The sequence below is a fragment of the Pogona vitticeps genome, chromosome 7 (assembly GCF_051106095.1).
Source record: "Pogona vitticeps strain Pit_001003342236 chromosome 7, PviZW2.1, whole genome shotgun sequence".
Lineage (NCBI taxonomy): Eukaryota > Metazoa > Chordata > Lepidosauria > Squamata > Agamidae > Pogona > Pogona vitticeps.
Window position 1 is genome coordinate 23307711 of NC_135789.1, and position 18903 is coordinate 23326613.

General features: G+C 45.5%; 1 protein-coding gene and 1 long non-coding RNA gene across 6 annotated transcripts in view; one reads left to right on the forward strand and one right to left on the reverse strand.

Moving 5' to 3' along the window:
- Window positions 1-5246: 5246 nt before the first annotated feature.
- SGSM2 (small G protein signaling modulator 2) overlaps window positions 5247-18903 on the reverse strand; it is a 102705-nt gene continuing 89048 nt past the window's right edge. For all 5 annotated transcript variants that reach the window (XM_072978305.2, XM_072978304.2, XM_072978307.2 and 2 more), the window contains 5 exons: window positions 18032-18114; window positions 16377-16486; window positions 12355-12451; window positions 10248-10415; window positions 5247-7315 (listed from right to left, as the gene is read on the reverse strand). In XM_072978305.2, the coding sequence (XP_072834406.2) occupies window positions 7227-7315; window positions 10248-10415; window positions 12355-12451; window positions 16377-16486; window positions 18032-18114 (547 nt within the window). In that variant the 3' untranslated portion in view covers window positions 5247-7226. The remainder of the gene's footprint in view (window positions 7316-10247; window positions 10416-12354; window positions 12452-16376; window positions 16487-18031; window positions 18115-18903) is intronic.
- Window positions 15578-18078, forward strand: LOC144584071 (uncharacterized). Its single transcript, XR_013538100.1, has 2 exons — window positions 15578-15878; window positions 17939-18078. It is a non-coding gene; the product is annotated as an uncharacterized LOC144584071 (long non-coding RNA).

An 18903-nucleotide genomic window follows, 5' to 3' on the forward strand; every position in this document is an offset into this window, starting at 1 on the left:
GGGAGGGTTATTCTGGGATGGAGGGGCAGATGGGGCCAAACCCCCACCCAATTTGTCTGTTTGAAAGCTCTTGGGGGCAAGAGCATACACCGTGGGAAAGCTACCTCAGCCAAGGAGGGCTCCCATGGGGCAGAGCGTTCTTCCCCACCCTCCATGAGTCCTCCTTGCTATTAGTAGTGGTTGGGCAGAAATGCCTAGCAGGCCTGTGAAAATATCTGCTGTGGGGGTCCGTGTCTCCGAAACCTCCCTCTGCTTCCCTTCCTGCATCTCAGGGGTGTGTGGGGGGGACTTCAGCAGGTTGGCCTTCCAGGGGCTCACCCCCTCCATTCTGCCGCGGGCCCTTCTGAAGTCTGCAAAACAGACCTTTATCCTACAGTGGAAATGAGGTGGAGGTCCGGCAAGCGCTTTGGGGCCAGACTCTTACATGCCACAAGGCCTGGGTGTTTTTTGTGTGTGTGTGTGTGTGTATGTGTGGGTGGGTGGTTTTTTTTGTTTTTTTTTTTTGCTTTTTTGGTCTTCGTGTGTGAATGTAAACCTCTGTCCACCTTCTTCTACAGTTTTTCACCCAGCCGTGCATTTATTGACAGAAGTTGGACGCCTCTTTTCCCGAGCGAGCCCTCACCGTTTTGAGCCCTTTGTGAAAACAAGGCGCTGCTTTGCACGCATTAACGATTCCTCCAAAACACCCCGTGGGCTGTTCCGGGGTGTGCCTTCCGGCGGCGCGGCGTATTTCGACTCCCCGGAGATCACGGGAGGTGTGGTGGGAAAGCTTGTTTTCATTGTGCCTGCCCAAATCATTGAAACGCGTCGTACTCCCCTGGTGCTTCATTGGGACGACTACACCACCCATGATCCTCCACCTGGGGCTGCAGGGGAGGAGTTCCAGTTCCGACACCAGCCGGAGGAGGGCCTGGAGTTCCCCGCCGTGCGCTAAAGAGAGGCCACAGAGGGCTCCGAAGTTGCAGGTGCCTTGGGAAAGTGTTCTGGTGCAGAGGATGAGTGGGCAGGAGACCCCTTGAGACCAAAAAGCTCACCCCGGAGGAAATACAGGGAGGGTCTCAAAGCTCAGGGAAGGCTAAGTGGCTGTTTGCTGGATAAAGGAAACCCAGAGGAGAGCATCCCGTGTGCTGGAAAAGGGCAGGGCTGGCCAGCCGGCCTTTGACCGGGCGCATGACATGCGCCTCTCGCAACGGGATCAGTCTGCCACCTAGTGTTCAAGCATCAAATAACAGAACCGCACTATTAATGCACGAACCATCGTGGTGCGTTGATGAACCCAAGGGGTGGGGGAGAAATCTTTATATTCTGAATTCCAGTCCACAAGGTTGGCTAAGGGGAAAGCCCTTAACAAAAAATGTTTGGGCTTTTGGAAATAGTTCTGTGTTAGTGGACTTTCCCAGCTATGCTCAAGGGTAACAAAATAAAAGGGGGAAAGGGTATTCGTAGAGCAATAGATCAAAGCGAAAAAAAATAACAGGGAGTATGGAGGGAAGAGAGAGTTCTTCTGTTGTGGCGACCTGCAAAGGCTGTGCAATGTTTGCCTTTGTGCCTGGAGGGTAACATGGCGTACACGGGCAGCAAGCGCAACTTGAGAGGACCAGGGCAACGAGTAGCCACACATAGGGCTAGAAGGGAAGACGAAGCAGAGATTGGCAGAACTCTTGAACAGCAGCCGCCGCAGAAGGAAGCGCCATGGAAAAGAGCCGCCATGAAGAGCTAAAGGAGGAGATGATCTTCATCGGTGGAACTGGGAAACCGCTTTCAGCTTCTCGGCGAGAACTCTGGCAGGCAGCAAGTTCACGAAGCCCAAGAGGAGACCTCGCAGGAGGATATGAGAGGGACCGAAACTCAGCCCAGCCGAGGCCCTGAACCCACACCCTACAAAAAATATGAGAAGTTGCACCAGGAGACCCCCCTCTTGCGTGGGATGGGAATGAGTATGTCCGGAAGATCAGCGGACCCTCGTCGGGCGTGCCCGTCTCCCCGGAGCACAGACTAGGGATGGGACAGAAGGATTGCCATCACTCCTGAAAGCCAGGGATCCATCTCCTTCGTCTCATCCACGTGGGAACCAACGAAACAGCCAGGAGAAACTTTGAAGAGATCTCACCAGACTCTGAAGCTCCGGGAAGGAAACTCTACAGTTTCGGACCTCAGATGGTTTTCTCATCCCTCCTACTCGTACTCAGAAGAGGAATAAAATGGGAAAGGTAAATTCTCCAGGTGAAGGACCGGCTATGAAGGTGGTGTCGAAGTGAAGGATTCGGTTTTTGGGATCACGGGCTAAGCTTCTTAGAAGACGGACTCACACCTCACAAGGACTGGGGAGAATGTGTTTGGCCACAGCATGAAGAGCATCATCAGGAGGGCTTCGAACTGAACGGGAAGCGAGAGGGAAACCCAAGCAGAGAGTTAAGGGGAGATGAAGCCTTAGAGACTTATCAGTTCTAATGGGGATCAATATTAACATTAACTTTCATAATAATATTCATAAAAATGCTCATAGAAAAAGCAGGCCAGAAATCACACACTCTCCGGTGTCTATATATGAATGTCAGGAGTATGGAAAACAAAGAAGAATGAGAAATCTTAGTTCAGAAGCATAAATGTGACTTGATCGGAATAAATGAAACTTGGAGGGACGACTCCCATCACTGGAATACAGCAATTGAAAGGGATAATTTGTTCAAAAGAACAGAAACAATAGAAGGGGAGGTGAAGCAGTTTGTGTCAAAAATATGCATTTCTGCAGAGAAATACAGGAGGAGGAGATGGGTTGTCCCATTGGAAGCATCTGGATCAATGTCGTTGGGGCGAAGAAGTAGAAAAAAGGAACTTTGTAGTTGGAGTTTGCTAATGATCTCTCAATCCAGGACAGAAAAAAACAAATCTGTTGGGAGGGAAATTCTGCCAAGTCTGGCCCTTCCAATAAATTACTGGCTTTGTGTGGCTGATCATTTCCCCTACAAAAGGCGGAGAAAGAAACCTGAGAAACTAAATCAAGTTATCCTTGACTTGATTCTAACCAACAGAGACGACGTGGTGGAGGAAGTGGCAGGAAGGGGAACTCTGGGCGAGAGGGTCTCTGTTCTCCTAGGATTCTTCATTTCCAAGGAAACCAGAGCAGAAGGGAGCCACACACACATATAGATATGCTGGATGTTAAAAAACAATAATTTTTAATGAACTCAGAATAAAGATGAGGAAGGTCCCATGGCAGGAGATCCTAACAAGAAAAGGAGTCCAAGAAGGGTGAGAGTTTCTAAAACAGGAAATTCTAAAGGCGCAACTGAAAACAATTCCGACAAGGGGGGAAAAAGGTGGGAAACAGCAAAAAAAAAAAAAAAAAAAAAAAAAAAAAAAAAAAGAGAGAGAGAGAGAGAGAGAGAGAGAGAGAGACGCCAGAATGGCTTTACAAAAAGCTCAGGGAGGACCTAAAAATTCCAGAACAGAATCCTAAAGTGCTCATTATGCAAGCTCCTAGAAAACAAGGCAGTAAGAATTAGAAACCAACACAGATTTGTCAAGAACAAATCCTGCCAAACTGATTTTATCTCATTTTTTGATCAGGTCACCTCCCTGATAGACCGAGGGAATGCTGTAGCTGTAGTATATCTTGACTTCAGCAAAGCTTTTGAGAAAGTGCCCCATGATCTCCTAATTAATAAGCTAATAGCATGTGGGCTGGATAGAGCAATTATCAGGTGGATGCATAATTGGCTACAGAATCGTACTCAGAAGGTGAAGATTAATGGCTCCTTCTCTAACTGGGAGGAGGTCACAAGTGGCATACTCAAAGGCTCAGTCCTGGGTCCAGTGCTCTTCAATATTTTTTATTAATGACTAGGGAATGCTAATCAAAGTCGCGTATGGTACAAAATTGGGTGAAATAGCTAATGCCCTGGAAGACAGAAAGAAATTCAAAGTGATCCAGATAGGGCTGGGCCGAAAACAACAGACTGACATTCAACAGGGAGAAGTGCGAAGTGTTGCACCTCGAAAAAAGAAACCAAATGTGAGAAGGATCTTGCAAGTCGTCGTAGATCACGAGCTGAATATGAGCCAACCGTGTGGTGTGGCTGCAAAAAAGGCCAATGCGATTTTAGGCTGCATTAGCAGAAGTATAGTCTCCAAATCCCGTGAGGTACTAGTCCCCCTCTATTCGGCACTGGTTAGGCCTCATCTCGAGTCCTGGGTTGAAGGAGGCCAACAAACTGGAGCATGTTCAGAGGAGGGTGAGGATGATGATCAGGGGGCTGGAAACCAAGCCTTATGAGGAAAGGTTGAAAGAATGGGGCTTGTTTAGCCTTGAGAAAAGATGACGGAGGAGAGAGACGACAGCACTTTAAAAAGTTTTGAAAAGTGGTCCTACAGAGGAGGGGCAGGATCTGTTTTTTGATCCTCTCAGAGTACAAGACGTGTCATAATGGGCTCAAGTGACAGGAAGCCAGATTTTAGTTGAATCATCAGGAAAAACTTCTTAACTGTTAGAGCAGTACGACAAGAGAACCCAATGACCTCAGGTGGTGTGGAGTGCATCAACGCTGGAGGCCTTCAAGGGAAATTTAGACAACCCTCCATCAAATCTGCTTTGATCTGGATCCCTGCCTTGAGCAGGGGGTTGGACTGGATGACCTTCGAGGGGCCCTTCCCACTCCATCATTCCGGGATTCTATCATTAGACCACCTTTTTCCATCCGGGCTGTTCCACTCGTCAATACGCCTCTGAAAACATCCTCTTCTGCGCCACAATCCTCTTGCTGCTTCACAGTGAGCAAAAAGGTGTTAAGGTTCGAGGCCCAACGGCTGCATCTTAAAACAGAAGTGCGGGTTGATGGCCGGGGGGCTTGGCCAGGAACGCAACCAGCACCTTGAAAAGGAGCGACAATCCAACTGGGGAAAAAAAAATCCCTTGATTCACCCGTGGAGGACAGGATTGCCCCAATTTCAATTTTTAAGGCTTAGGAGTGTAAGACACCCCAACGGCATGCTGACGGGGGTTTCCAGGGCTGCCAAAATGTGCTGTGAGTTTAATAGGTTTCCCGAGCTCTCATTAAACAAATGCACAAATAAGTAAATTTGCAATGGGTAGCAGAAACGGGACTTGGAGACCTAAAACACAGAGCTAGCCAGGATTATCGGCAACGTGTTGTGCCGGCAAAGATTTCTCTTACCAATTTTGCGAGCCAGGACGGAACGTTAGCTGGGAAATCGGCCAGTGACAAAAGCCACACTGTACACGTTAGAAAAAGCAGTCGACAATATGTATTATTATTATTATTTTCCTTTTATACATAGGTTGCATTTTAAAGATAAATAAACTCTCGAGCAATAAGGAAAAGAGTCTGCTCGTGACAAAAATAAATAAGGCAGGACACAATATTCATAAAATACCATTATACAGAACGTTGGTAGAATAAACAGATAACGACAAAGTGTGCACAGTTAGATCCATTTCATTTGGTTGCATGGCTGCATGATAGGATAGGATGGGTCTTTGTGTGATGGTTTTGTTTTCATTTCCACACAGTAAAGTGTCGCATAATACATTCTCCAAAAACATAATGCAGCTTTTAGACTTTTTTTTTTCATTATGAAACATTAATTGCAGATGGTAAGAACGCCCATGGGTGGGATATTGTGTGTGTGTGTGTGTGTGTGTGTGTGTACACATATCGTTAAGACATCACATTTCAACTGAACGAAAAGAGACACAAATTAAGAAACCTTCTCTATTGTCGTCATGAGACTGTCCTGCAGAACGACGGCAAGGATCGCACAATCTTCCCACAATAAAGTAAAACAGACCAAAATAACAGTAGCTGGAAAACAGCAAGCATGCCAGCATTATCTCTCCCTGTCTCTCTCTCACACTCACACACAAACACACACAAAGTTAACATTCCTGATAAAAGGATATGTTTGTATGTTGGGGTTTTTTTTGCATTCCAAGGCAAACAGAAGAAAAAAATAACTCAACATTTCGACCTCCGTGGTCCATTTTGGGTAGAGTCTGTATACCATCGTCCTGTGCACAGGCCATGTGGACGATGGCTGCAGAATTCGGTCCCCTAAAGAACGCATGCCTGTGTGAACAGGTGCCCCTGACCCCCAGGAAAATGGGCCTCAGGGGTTTGTCATTGGGAGCGGAACATTGCCCCACCGTCATGACGATGTTTCACAGCAAACAGAAAAGTAGCCTGAGAACCTCTCAAATGGGCACCAGAGAGGGGAGGTGTCCCTCACATAACCCCCTCATCCCGCCCAGTACAAAAATCATCCACGCATCCAGAGAATTCAGAGCCACCCGCCCCTTCAAGGTTCTAGTCCTCAGGGCCGTGTAGAAAAGTTTGGGAATACCTTCCCTGGAGGCCCGCCGTCCCAGATCCTTCGTCAGATGACGACAAGGATTTGATTTTGGGGTGTGTGTGTGTCTCCTGCCCCCCCCCACAACAATAACAACAGTTTGTCCCGATCTTTCCCAAAAAGAGAAGACAGGTGAAATCTCACGCCGAAGGAAAAGGGAAAACCTACCTTTGGCATTTCATTCTCTGCAGCCTTTCTCCTGGGAGTAGGGATGGGGGGTCCCCACCCGGCACATATAAGCCCAGCCCCACAACGGGTGTGATCCAGCAAAACGGACAGTAAACCCTTCCCAGCTGAATACACGGGCGGTTGTGGGGTTCCGGAGGGCAGCCGGAGGGTCTCTTAAGAGGGGGCGGCCAGGATGGGACTGAAGGAACGGGCAGAGGCTTTGCAAAATGACAGCAGCAAAGCCAGGAATGGCCGGGACGCCTCACACAGCCCATTGCAGGCCCTCTCCAGCGCTAAAGGGTTGGTCCACTGTTTGGGAAGTGCAAAAACACGAAAGAGAACACGGACTAAAAACGGAGCAGCCCCTCTGACGTTCAGGGCTCTCAACTTCCTTGCCTGGATTTTTTTTAAAAAATTTTTTGGTGAGGGACACCCTTCCCTCCTTCGTATTTTTTTTTCTTAAAAATAAAAAGTTTCAGAAACTTCTCAAGTATTTACTGCATTACGTGGAAGATGCCGTTAAAACATCTTGTTTCAAGTGCAATTAAAGTGCTCTCTTTTCTCCCACCTCCCCTCCCCAAAAAGGTCCAAGAAGCTTTTTTTTTCCCCTTCTTTCCTTCTTTTTTTTCTTTTCTTCTCTTTTTTTGCAGGAAATGTCCATTGCTTTTCCCCCACGCCCCCCCCATCTCCGGTCACTTATTTTCAATCAGCGTCTGGACTTTGCAGATTAGGTCTCGTGCAATCTTCAGGATCTCCTGAACGTTGTGATGTTCAGCCATTTCTGCACCGGGGGGGGGGGGAGGAGGCAGAAAATGCAAATGTTTATTTAATTTCATTTATAAAATATATTTTTTAATTAAACATTATTTCATTTTGAATTTTATTTCTACCAGGCCTTTCTCCTTAAAAAGAACCCAAGGAGGCTTATATCAGACCATATTTAAAAGTCACAAACAGGAAGTGTACCAATACTACAAAAGAATCCAACCAATACCACATTAAAACAGCAAACGAAAACAATACCAAAACACGCATTGAAAAGCAACAGGGCAACACATTCCATATATACATACAGTGGTGCCTCACTTGACAACGTTAATCCGTTCCAGCGAAATCGCTGTAGAGCAAAATTGTCGTCAAGCGAAAGTAAAAAGCCCATTGGAATGCATTAGAAACTGGTTAATGCGTTCTAATGGGTGAAATACCTCATTGTAAAGCGAAGATCCTCTATAAGGCGGCCATTTTCTGCTTCCTGTAGAGCGAAGAATCCGTCCCTAACACAGCGGGGAGCCATTTTGCACAACGGGCGGCCATTTTGGAACCCCGATGATCAGCTGTTTTGATCGTCGTAAAGCGAAAAAAATCGGTTCCCGAAGCAGGGAACCGATCATCATAAAGCTTTTTTTTTTGCTATCTAAACATCGTTTTGCGATCGCAAAAGCGATCACAAAAACCTAATCGTTAAGCAGATTCATCATGGAGCGGGGTATTAAGGACTGTATTAAGGACTGGCTGTTGAGTTATATTTTATTTTTTATATTATATATTATATATTTTTATATTATATATATATATTTAATATAATATATATATTAAAAACTCGACAGCCAGTCCTTAAAAGCTTGTTTGAAAAGATTGTGGAAGGACAGCTAAGGTGGGGTCCGGCTGGCCTCCAGTGGGAGTGAGTTCCAGAGTCTCCGAGAGCAACCACCAAGAAGGCCCTCTCCCATGTCAAAATGCATCTGTGAAAGTAGCAGGACCAAGAGAATGTTCTTGACACCCAGTCAAGGTGTTATACACGTATAACAATATGTACAAGGACACCCCTCTATACTAAGGGAAAAGCTCATAGACAGCATGGATTTCAAATATTATGGCCGAAATCCACCATGAGAGAAGGTCCATTAGATCAGTGAGGATCTGATGAGTCAACTCTTCTCCCACTGATTCAATGGGCCTACTCTAGTTGCAGCTTACTAGTGGATTTCAGTTTATAGGGTTCTGCGTAAGCAGTACTTAAAATGCACTCAGAAAAATTGCATTTGCTGCTGTTTTCTTGTGCCTGGTGACTCTCCTTTTCCACCGTTTGGGCTGTCGAGGGGCGTGTTATGAATGGCCGGTTCAGAGCCCTCTTTCCTGAAAAACCAAACCAAGCTGGTCTGTTGTCTTGCACAGTAGGAGAGATAGAGAGGATTTGGAAATTTGCATTAGAACATTCAGTGGCTACAGAACACGATTCCTTTATGATCAGTGGCTCCATGGCTATACCTCTCCCTGGGGAGTTGCTGCTGGTTAATAAGCACTCCAAGAGGGATACCAAGAAGTTCAGAGGAGGGCGAGAAGGATGATGATCAGGGGACTGGAAACCAAGCCCTGTGAGGAGGAAAGACTGAGAGAACTAAACATGCCTCATTCTTTCAGCCTCTCCTCATAAGGCTTGGTTACCAGACCCCTGATCATCATCCTTCTCGCCCTCCCCTGCACTTATTCCAGTTTCTCAGCATCCTTCTTGAAATGCGGTGTCCAGAACTGGACACAAGGTGAGGCTTAAACACTGATGAATCAAAGGGGGACTAGTGCCTTGCGGGATCTGGAAACTATACTTCCATTAATGCAGCCTAAAACAGCATTCGCCACATGGCACTGTTGGGTTATATTCCGGTTGTGATCTACAATGACGGAAGAGCTAGCCAGCCTAATTATTAAATTGGGATTTTGGCCCCGGATGGCGTATCACCCACGTCGTGGGTGTCATGCCGATGGAAAGAACCCCGCCCCCCCATTGCACCCTGGCTTTACCCGTGCCTCGTTTTCAGAGCAGCTTCTCAAGTCCGGGTGGTCACAAGCTGACCTGGCCAGCGAAGGAGTCTGGGTCACTGAGCATGTCACCGTTTTCCTTCCCCGCTAATGGGATTTTCTAACGTCCTGGACTACAGCTGCCAGAAATCTGCAGAAACTCTCTCAGTCCCTTCGCACATTTGAGATCACTTTCCGCTGAGAAACGACAGCTTCTCTCAGACGTCAAGAAGTGGCTGAGTGGCACTAACGTGCTATGGGAGCTGCAAGGCATTATGGGCCTGGGGTCTCTCTGCTTTTTATGCATCATACAGGGTACCTGACAGGAAACTACCAGGCCCATAATGCCTTGGAGCTCCCAGAGAGCTTAGCCGCCAGCCAGCCACTCCCTCCGTCTTCATTATGTCTGAGAGAAAGCATTATTTCTCAACTGAAAGTGATGACAGAAATCTGAAAGGGCTCCTTTTTTTTTTTGGATCAAGCCCACAGAAAACTGGCTGAGGGGGGAATTACTGCAGACATTTGGGGGTTGTAATTCAAAAAAAAAAAAAAATCCCACACCTAGTGGCTATTCATCTCTCTGCCGGCAGTTAGTGTGTGCCATGAGAGTGTAGTTTACAACCATCTGCTGGAAGCCGCCTGCGAGTTGGTGGAGACCCGTTGCCGTAAGCTGTCGTGTTTGTGCATTGAGAACTGTGAGTAAATGAAACCGTTTTATTCTTTCTCTTACCAATGTCTCATGATCCGTTATTAAGACTGTAAGTGCCTGTTGATGAGACAATAAGGGATGGGAGACTTGAAGCCAATTCCGCTCTGTAAATCCATGCATTTCTGCTGCACAGCTAGAGGGGTTTTTTAAACCTAACATTCAAAATTCTGAACCTTAGTGACACCTTACTGGCCTTTGGCAAACTTACCATTAAAAAACTTGATGATATCTGTGAAGTCCATGTTGTTATCGCGGATAATCTCCCGGTAGGTCTCCACCAACGCTAAGGCGATGAAAAGGACAAAGTGTTCGGAGGAGATGCTTCTCGCCGCCCAAATCACTTCCCAGACTGTAAATACATCCTCGTACAGCAATTCTTAGAGGGAGGGAGGAAAAAAACAGGACAAAGAGCATTCCATGAATCCAGGGCATCCATCATCCCCCATCATTTCCCCCAGCCTTCTCAATAACATTTCCTTCACCTCCCCACCCCAAATTTAAAAAAAATACACAAGGAGTCCACAGCAACGCCCGCTTTGAAGAAAACACAAGCTGGTATGCCGAAGATCACGGGTTCGAATCCTAGTTGGGTTGCAATCATAATGCATCCTTTTTGTTATGCTGCGTCAACAAAATAATTTAATTTAGTTTAATTGCCTAACAAGGACCCCCAGTGGCAGAAAAGCTGGGCAGAAAACCAGCCGGTCAGAGCAGGGAATACAGGCTTGTGTGGATCAGAAAACTGAGGTGACCCACAGGCAAACTCCAGAGACCTCGGGGGGGGGGTGTCCTTTTTGCCTCTTTACACCCTACAAAGGGGGCACGTTTTATGTCTTTAGTTTTCAGTTGAGAATCGAGACCAAATGGCTCCCCTTTTGCTCCAAAATCACTCTCTGTGCCAAACATGATTTTAATTCCCCCCCCAATGAGAGTTTCAAGAGCAGCAATTTTGAGTAAACCTTAAGAGGACTCCTCGCGTGCAGGAGTGCTGTGACACCTCGGAGGGAGGCGGATTCTCCTCCACAAAGGCTTTTAAACAAAGGCTTCCATCACGGCTTTCCTGTTCGGCCAAAGGGCCAGCGCCCCGCACCTCTTATTTCTTTTATTTATTGACTTAGAACATTTTACCTCATGATTCTCCTTAAAAAAGGAGGCCTCTTACCCTCACTAAAAACACAATACAGCAGGATCCCACTCCCCATGGGGTCAGTATCCACTGATTCGCTTATCCACGGGCTGAAAATATTAAATAACAACACCTCTCCCAGAAAATACCGTATTTTTCTGTGTATAAGACAAGGATTTTATCTAAAAACTTTAGATTAAACATTGAGGGTTGTGTTATACACAGAAGTAAGGGGGGAAGGGATTAAAGTGCTGCAGGACCACTGCTCTTTGATCGCTGCTTCCCCCCCCCCCACTTCTGCAGCCCTTTGATCCTACATTTACGGGGCTTAGGAAGTGAAAAGGGAAAGCAGCAATCAAATTTTCTTATTTGAGGTTGGAAAAGTAGCGGTCTTCTTATACATCAGGTTGTCTTATACACGGAAAAATGTACTTATTTATATGCATTTCCATGCTGTATATACCACAACTGGTCACTAGAGGGAGCTAGAGACCATGCAATGTTTAGTGTTTGTTACTTCCACATTTTTCGGCATCCACTTGGGGGGGGGCTTGGAACGGATCTCCTGCAGAGACTGCGTTCCTACTTTTATTAAAAGCTAAACAAAAAACAAAAACAAAAACAAAACCAGTAGCTTATTCAAATGTTGAAGAAAAATTAATAACATTTATCTTAAAAGGGTTAAGGTAAAATTCTGATTCCTATTCTCCACTCTCCAAAATGGAAGTGCTCAATGCTCCTCACAGCAGGACAGTAAGAGTGGGGAGAAAAAAAGAGAAACTGAGGGATCCGGGACACATTTTATCTAGGAGCCCATCCCTCTGAACTGCTGGGTCCTCCATGTGAGCCAACACACAGAGGATCGAACCGTTCCTTTCCTTTCCTTTGAGAAAATCCCCAAATATCAAGTTTTCCTTGAGGTGGAGCATTCTGCAATACAGAACATGAGCAAAAAGCCCCACCGTGTGTTGTTCACTCCAGGCCAAAATATTTTAGTTATATACTTGAAATAATTCTAACCCGCCTTTCTCCTTAAAAAAGATCCGAGGTGACTTACATCTTTAAAACACCGTATCTAAAGCTAAAAAGAGAGAGTAAATATCCACATACTAAAAAGAATAGACTTTTAACGTGCTGTGAGATGCTTTCGGGCCACTGATTCGGCTAAAAACAGGATCAAAAAACTTACCTCTCTTAAAATCTAGCAGGAACCAGCGGTAACAAAAGTAGAAGTGAGTGTAATCTCCATTCTGGTGCATCAGCTCAAACAGCTCCGAATCCAGAATCTTTCGGACAAAATCGAGAACAAGGAAAGATGAAGGTAGAAAGGAGAAACAATGGCATTTCTCTGATTAGTTCCACGGATCCCAATGAGGATAACTCTCATTGCGACTTACTTTAGCACAGTATGCGACGTGAATGTGTAACCGAGAGCCGTTGGGTTTACAAAAGACCGGTAAGGACATGCAAACAGTCTTCCTGGATCTAACGGCAGGCCGATCCGGGACCAAACATGGTTCGCACGGTGTCAGAAAATGGGAAAGCACAATGTAAGCCGCAAGCACGGATCCTGCACGATTCTCCATCTGATCTATCATGGAGTGCTGCCTCTCAGACTGAATGTGACGCAGAACCCTTTAGAATATACTCATCACTGACACATGTCTAGAGGTTTATCCCATTCTCCCACAGTGATGTCAAAGATGGTCCCCATCGACTCATCTTGTGGTGGTGAGTTCCATAGCTTAACTCATGGTAGATTTAGAAAAGACGGTCCTCCTTGCCGGCCTCTACGGCAGAAGGTCCAAAACTCAAAGGCAGCACGGATGGGTCTAAATTCAACCAATGGGGTGGGGAGCAGGTCTTTTGTACATCTGACGGCTCTCGACTGCACATCCCAAACAGATCCATGCTCAAATAATCTGGATTATAACAGGGATCGTTTGTAGCATGGGACTCTCTCTTGAACCATCCGTTGATCTCCCAGCTGTGGTCAGGGCTGCAGATAAAATCAGAGGAAATGGGGAGGCCTGGGGGCAGAGGAGCAGATGATGCCACAGACCCTGCTAATCAGAAAGCGCCGGGGCACTGATGTTAGGTACAACTCCACTGCAGAAGGACCCCCATATCCATGGGGGATCGGTTCAAAGCCCCCCAGTGGATGCCTAAAAACGTGGATAACAGCAAACAGTATTTAAAGAGCAAATGCTATTTTAAGGATGGACGCTCTAAAATAATGTGGCCCCTGGCACCCTCCAGTGGCCAGTTCTGGTAATGACAAAATGGAAATATATTTCTATGTTCTTGGATGTTCTTGGACTTCAACTCCCAGAAATCCTGGCCAACAGAGGTGGTGGTGAAGGCTTCTGGGAGTTGTAGCCCAAAAACATCTGGAAGCCCAAGGTTGGGAACCACTGGCCATACACTATACATAGCATGATCTCTGGCTCCCTCTTGTGGTCAGTTTTGGTAACTTCACCTTTAGAAATTTATTTTATTTTATTTATATGTCGCCCACGCTACCCAAAGGTCTCTGGGTGCCTTACAACAATTTAGATGTATACCCCGCCCAATTATTGAACATGCCGCTACTGTGGGTGGCTTTATACATGTCCAGCCCTTTTTTAAAAATAATTTTAACATTTTCAGACTGTGGAGAAGCAAGCTCGCGGATACTGATCCCGCAGATAAGGGGATCCTACTGCGCTTAGCTCAACTGTATATTATCCTTTTTCTGGTCAACTCTGAAATTCCCAGTCTTCATCTTCATCCACTAGCCGGGCTTGAGTTCGAGCATCAACGGAAGCACAAAGCTTCTTGAAGGAAGCTCTGGAGTTCAGGCCCGTATCCTCCACCACCCCAGTTTAGTAGGCCTCCAAAATGCAAACGTAACACTCTCTTAAAAAAAAAAACACAACTGGAAAAAGGAATGTTTTTGTTTTCTAAGACATTTACTTTCAGTTTTATGTCTGGCCTGGGGGCGGGGTATTGATTTCCAACTCACTACGGATGGTGGCCTTTTTTTGGACATTTTTTTCCCCTCAGAAAGGAGGGGCTTTGGAGGGATGCAGGAGTCCAAAAAAAGTACCTCAGGACACCCCTCCCAAAAAAAGCTGACCGGTGCCCCTACCGAAACCCACATTATGTGTGCCATTGTGAGGTGCCATCAAGTCCACACTGACTCAGAGCGACCCGAAGGTCAGTGAGATATTTAAGGAATGGCTTCTACCAGTTCCAAACCAGGTGGGGAGGAGGGGAGTCGGAATACATCTCCCATCATCCCCAGCCAAGGAAAGCCGACGATAAGAAATCCTGAAAGAGGGAGCCTAGCAATATCCAGCAGGCCGTCTTCCCCTTGCACAGGAGAGAGAGGAGGCTGTCTGATCTCGAACTCGTGCCGAAGCTCAGCTTTTCGGGGCGGCGCCGGGAGGGGGGCAGCTGCAGCAATTCCTCCATGGACAGAAGGGTCTCTGGGTTTTTCTTTTACTGGGAACAATCAAAAGAGACCAACTCTAAACTTTTTGCCTTCTAAACGCCATTCGGAGGTGATAGCCTTATAGGCCAAACGAAAAAGGCAGATCCTAAGGGGCATCCGGGCGAACCCCGGCGTGCAAACGTTTCTTGAACGGATGGGTCGGAAACCCTACCGGAGTTTTGTGGAAAGTCTTCCTTAATGTGCTTGGCTTCTTAACGGACAAAGCTCCTGAGCAGGGTGGTTTTGATTTAAACCACCAATTAATGTCAAAAAATCCAGTTTTTAACATATTAAGTTATATTTATTTATTTATTTATTTATTTATTTCATTTCTATCCCGGCTATCTGGTCATGTTCGACCACTCTAGGCGGGTATAATTTATAATTATAATTTAAATCCATTGATTTTTTTTTAATCATTGATTTTTATCCACCCTGCTCCCAAGCGAGTCTCTGTTATCTACCTGGATCTACAGTGGTGCCTCGCATAGCGAGGTTAATCCGTTCCGGATTAACCTTCGCTATGCTGAAGCATCGCTGAACGGGGCAGCAATTTCCACTGGAACGCATTAAACATCGTTTAATGCGTTCCAAATAGGCCAAATACTCACCGTTCAGCGAAGCTTCAGGATGGCCGGCAGCCATTTTCGCGCCCTCGCCTCACTTAACAAGGGCACGAAAACACTGTGCGCGGCCATTTTGGGCCATTTCCCGGCTTCCGGCGGCCATTTTGGCCACCGAACAGCTGATCGTCGGGGTTCGTTTTGCGAAGATCGGTAAGCGAAACGCTTACCGATCTTCGCAAAGCGAATTTTTCCCCATTAAAAAAACGTTGAGTGATCGCATTAGCGATCCGAAAAAACGGATCGCTATGCGATTTCATCGTTATACGGTGCGCTCGTTAAGCGAGGCACCACTGTATTGCTAAACTGAATGGCTAAGATCTGCCTCATAAATTAGTCATAATTAGCCGCAGAAAATCCTGAAAACCTTACACAAATGTGGATTGGATTCCGGCCACCGTCTCGAACCCTACCAGGAAAAAAACATTGCGTACAATGCAGGCAGAGCGGGGAAGACACATTGAATGGAAGGAGAAACGGTTAAGTGGTTTTCATCTGCCGTTGTTTCAGGGGGGTCACGAGGGAGAAACGCGGCACAGAAACGGGTCTTAGAGATTTTCAGCCCACCAGACAAACTCTGCCCCTTCGGAATCCAGCTTGTCCTTTCTAGACAATGTAAGTGTTGCAGAATTTTGAATTTCTGATCAAATTCCTTTTGCTTACAGAGCTACACACCCTTTTTTCATTGACTGGCATTTAAGAGCCCCCATAACTAACTCACTGCAAGAGATTTGAACGAGGAAGAATAAACGTGTTCCATTACTTACAGTTGCGAACAGATCAACAGCAAATAACAAAACTGTTTCCAACAGACTAAAGAAAAGGAATGGAACACTCAGCAGAGAGGCGAGGTTCCCTTTGAATTCAGAGGTGGGAGGGAGTAATTGGCTAGTGCTGAACAGATTGACAGTCGCCACTGCCCAATACGGTCCCTCCCAGTCAAACAAATTACAGGCAGCATGCGAGATTGTAAACACTCCAACACTAAGTTCCCCGGAAATGCCAACACTAACTCAAAGTTTCGTCTCTCTTGTCTGGGTGTGCAGATTTCAGAGGAAAGACAGAGCCACCCAGCTTTTTTTAAAATGCACACATAAATTCGAAAAGACTCACTTGGATAAGGGATCGCATGTTTGCAAAATGGGTGTCCATGGCACTTCCGTTTGGGAAATTTTGGCTCATTCTTTTCATTAACTGGGTGAAGCAACTATAAGCCAGCTCATCTGAAAGGAAAATGAGAGAGAGAGAGCAACAGCGCAGTTTGCTTTTGTGAGTTGTCAATCTTAAAAAAAATTAAAAATTAAAATACAGTAGAACCCCCATATCCACGGGATCAGTATCCACTGATCATGTATGCATGGTCTGAAAATATTAAAAGAAAAAAATCTTCTAAAGTGACCAGAACTGGCTACTAGAGGGGGCCAGAGACCATTCTATTTATAAATGTCACTAAAGAAATATATTTCTACCATGTCATTAACAGAGATACCCACTAGAGAGGGCTGGAGACCATGCTATGTATAGCATTCACTATTAAAATAGTGTTTGCTATAATCCACATTTTTCATCATCCGCGGGGGGAATTGGAGCCAATACCCTGCAGATATGGGAGTCCTACTCTACATTAATCTGCTTTTCCATTGACAAATAACAAAAGCAAGTCCTGCTTTCCTTTCTTTCTTTTTATATCATCATACACAACTCTTCACGCGACAAAGGAGTTAACCCTGCTCACAACACGATCACAGCAAAAGCCCCAAGAGCTGTAACTCCTTAAGTATAAACGGATTCATCGCAGGGGGTGAAATTCTGTGCATTACAGTCTGCTTTCTCAGACTGAAAAGCATGCTAACATGGAAAACACAACAGCTAGAATCCTGTTGTGCGGTTACACAAAAGGTGTAACTTTTTAGAAGCAAATTAAGAATACTGTAGACTTTATCTGTTGCATATTAAGCCTGGAATTTCTCATCTTGAAGCAAATGACTTCTAAAAGTTATGCCTTTAAGCGTACTTGCATGACCGGATTTGGGCCAACGAGTTATAATATTAAGACACAATGAAATGGTTTCTCATTTTGCAAACAACCTCCCCTGTTTCAAACCAGTTGAAACACACCAGTGGAAACAACGGAAGCAGAGCTGTAGAAAAGGTGGCGATTTTCCTCCCCTTTTACTACAATTCCCCAAATCTACATTCCAGGTAGAATTCAGAGAATTTTGGTCTTCAGAAAGCAACCACTCAAAATTCTGGGTATAAGGCACATTTAGATTTCCAGTCCAACTCGGCCAATTAAGCGATGATTGGATCTGAACTCTACCAGAAGGTTTTCGTTGGGTTTTTTTTGTTTTTTGTTTTGTTTTTGGGAGACGTCCGAGTTTACCTTGTAGAAGTTGCATCATTAGAAGAAAAGGCCTCAATCAAGAATCAAAATCTAATGATGGTCTTCCAGTTGGACCCGTCTAGGTTCTGCAGAATCTAGCCTGCACCCTATTGTCCATTTATGTCTGCATAAAAAACCTGCATATGTCTTGGCAGAAAAATGTGTCTTATAAAGTAGATGCCAGTTGTTTTCCCTGAACATGCCTAGGAATGGCTATTTGAAGGCTAACATCTCGGGGAATTGGCCCTGGTTTTAATTCATCGTGATACTGATTTTATTTTTTTACACACAGAAAATCCGATTACTTGAGACAAAACGACACTTCATGTGAAATTGATGCAGGACGGCACAAGGATAGTAAAAAGAGACCAGATGGTTTTCTTACCCTTATCAAGTATAACCATGAGAGGCGCTAAAAGATCGCACATGCCCTGGACGTAACCAACGTCTAAATGTTCCCAAACGTAGCTGAAACAGAAAGAGGAAGGAAGAGTCACAGCCGAGAAACATTTCATGATCAGAAGGCGGCCCTGATCCTTCTGAACACCTTATTTTTTTTGAAGATGACCGCTACCAATCTTGGTCAAACAAACTGAACTGCAGTGGGGTGAGCAGACCAGAAATTATCAAGCAATTCCCCCCCTCCAAAAAAGAACACACATGGTTCTAAAAATTCTGAGCTAGTGAGAAAGGGGTGCACTGTCTGAGGAACTTGTAGCTAGTCGTGCAGAGAACCGAGAGGGCTTCCTCTGCTAAGAAAGGGCTCTTTTTTTTGGAACTATATTAATTGGGAAGGTGTGCTTTATATGTTAAGTGCACTTCTTCCTAGCTTGGCAATTTGGAATCTACACACTTTCGCCATTCAACCCAACAAAACCTTCTACACCCAGTACAGCTCAATGGGATCTGAGCTAGCAAAAATGATTTCCCTGTGTGCTGCATCTTGGCCATTTGTGGGTGTGGGTACAATCCAAGCCTGCTTCGCTTCAGCTCCTTCCACACCACCAGGGGGACACTAGAGAAGAAGCTGGACAATGTTGTCATGTTTATGTGGGGTGGGCATTAAGGCAGAGAAGACGTGCACCTATGTTTTCAGTGAGGCTGATGTCTAGCCTGAATTTTCCTTATGGATGGATGGTATTAATTCAAATGTATCTTTTCACTTTAAACTGAAATATTTTTAAAAATGCACGCATACACAAACACATAGCTTGCCCACAAGAAATAATAACAAGAACACTCCACCAGGCTCCACCC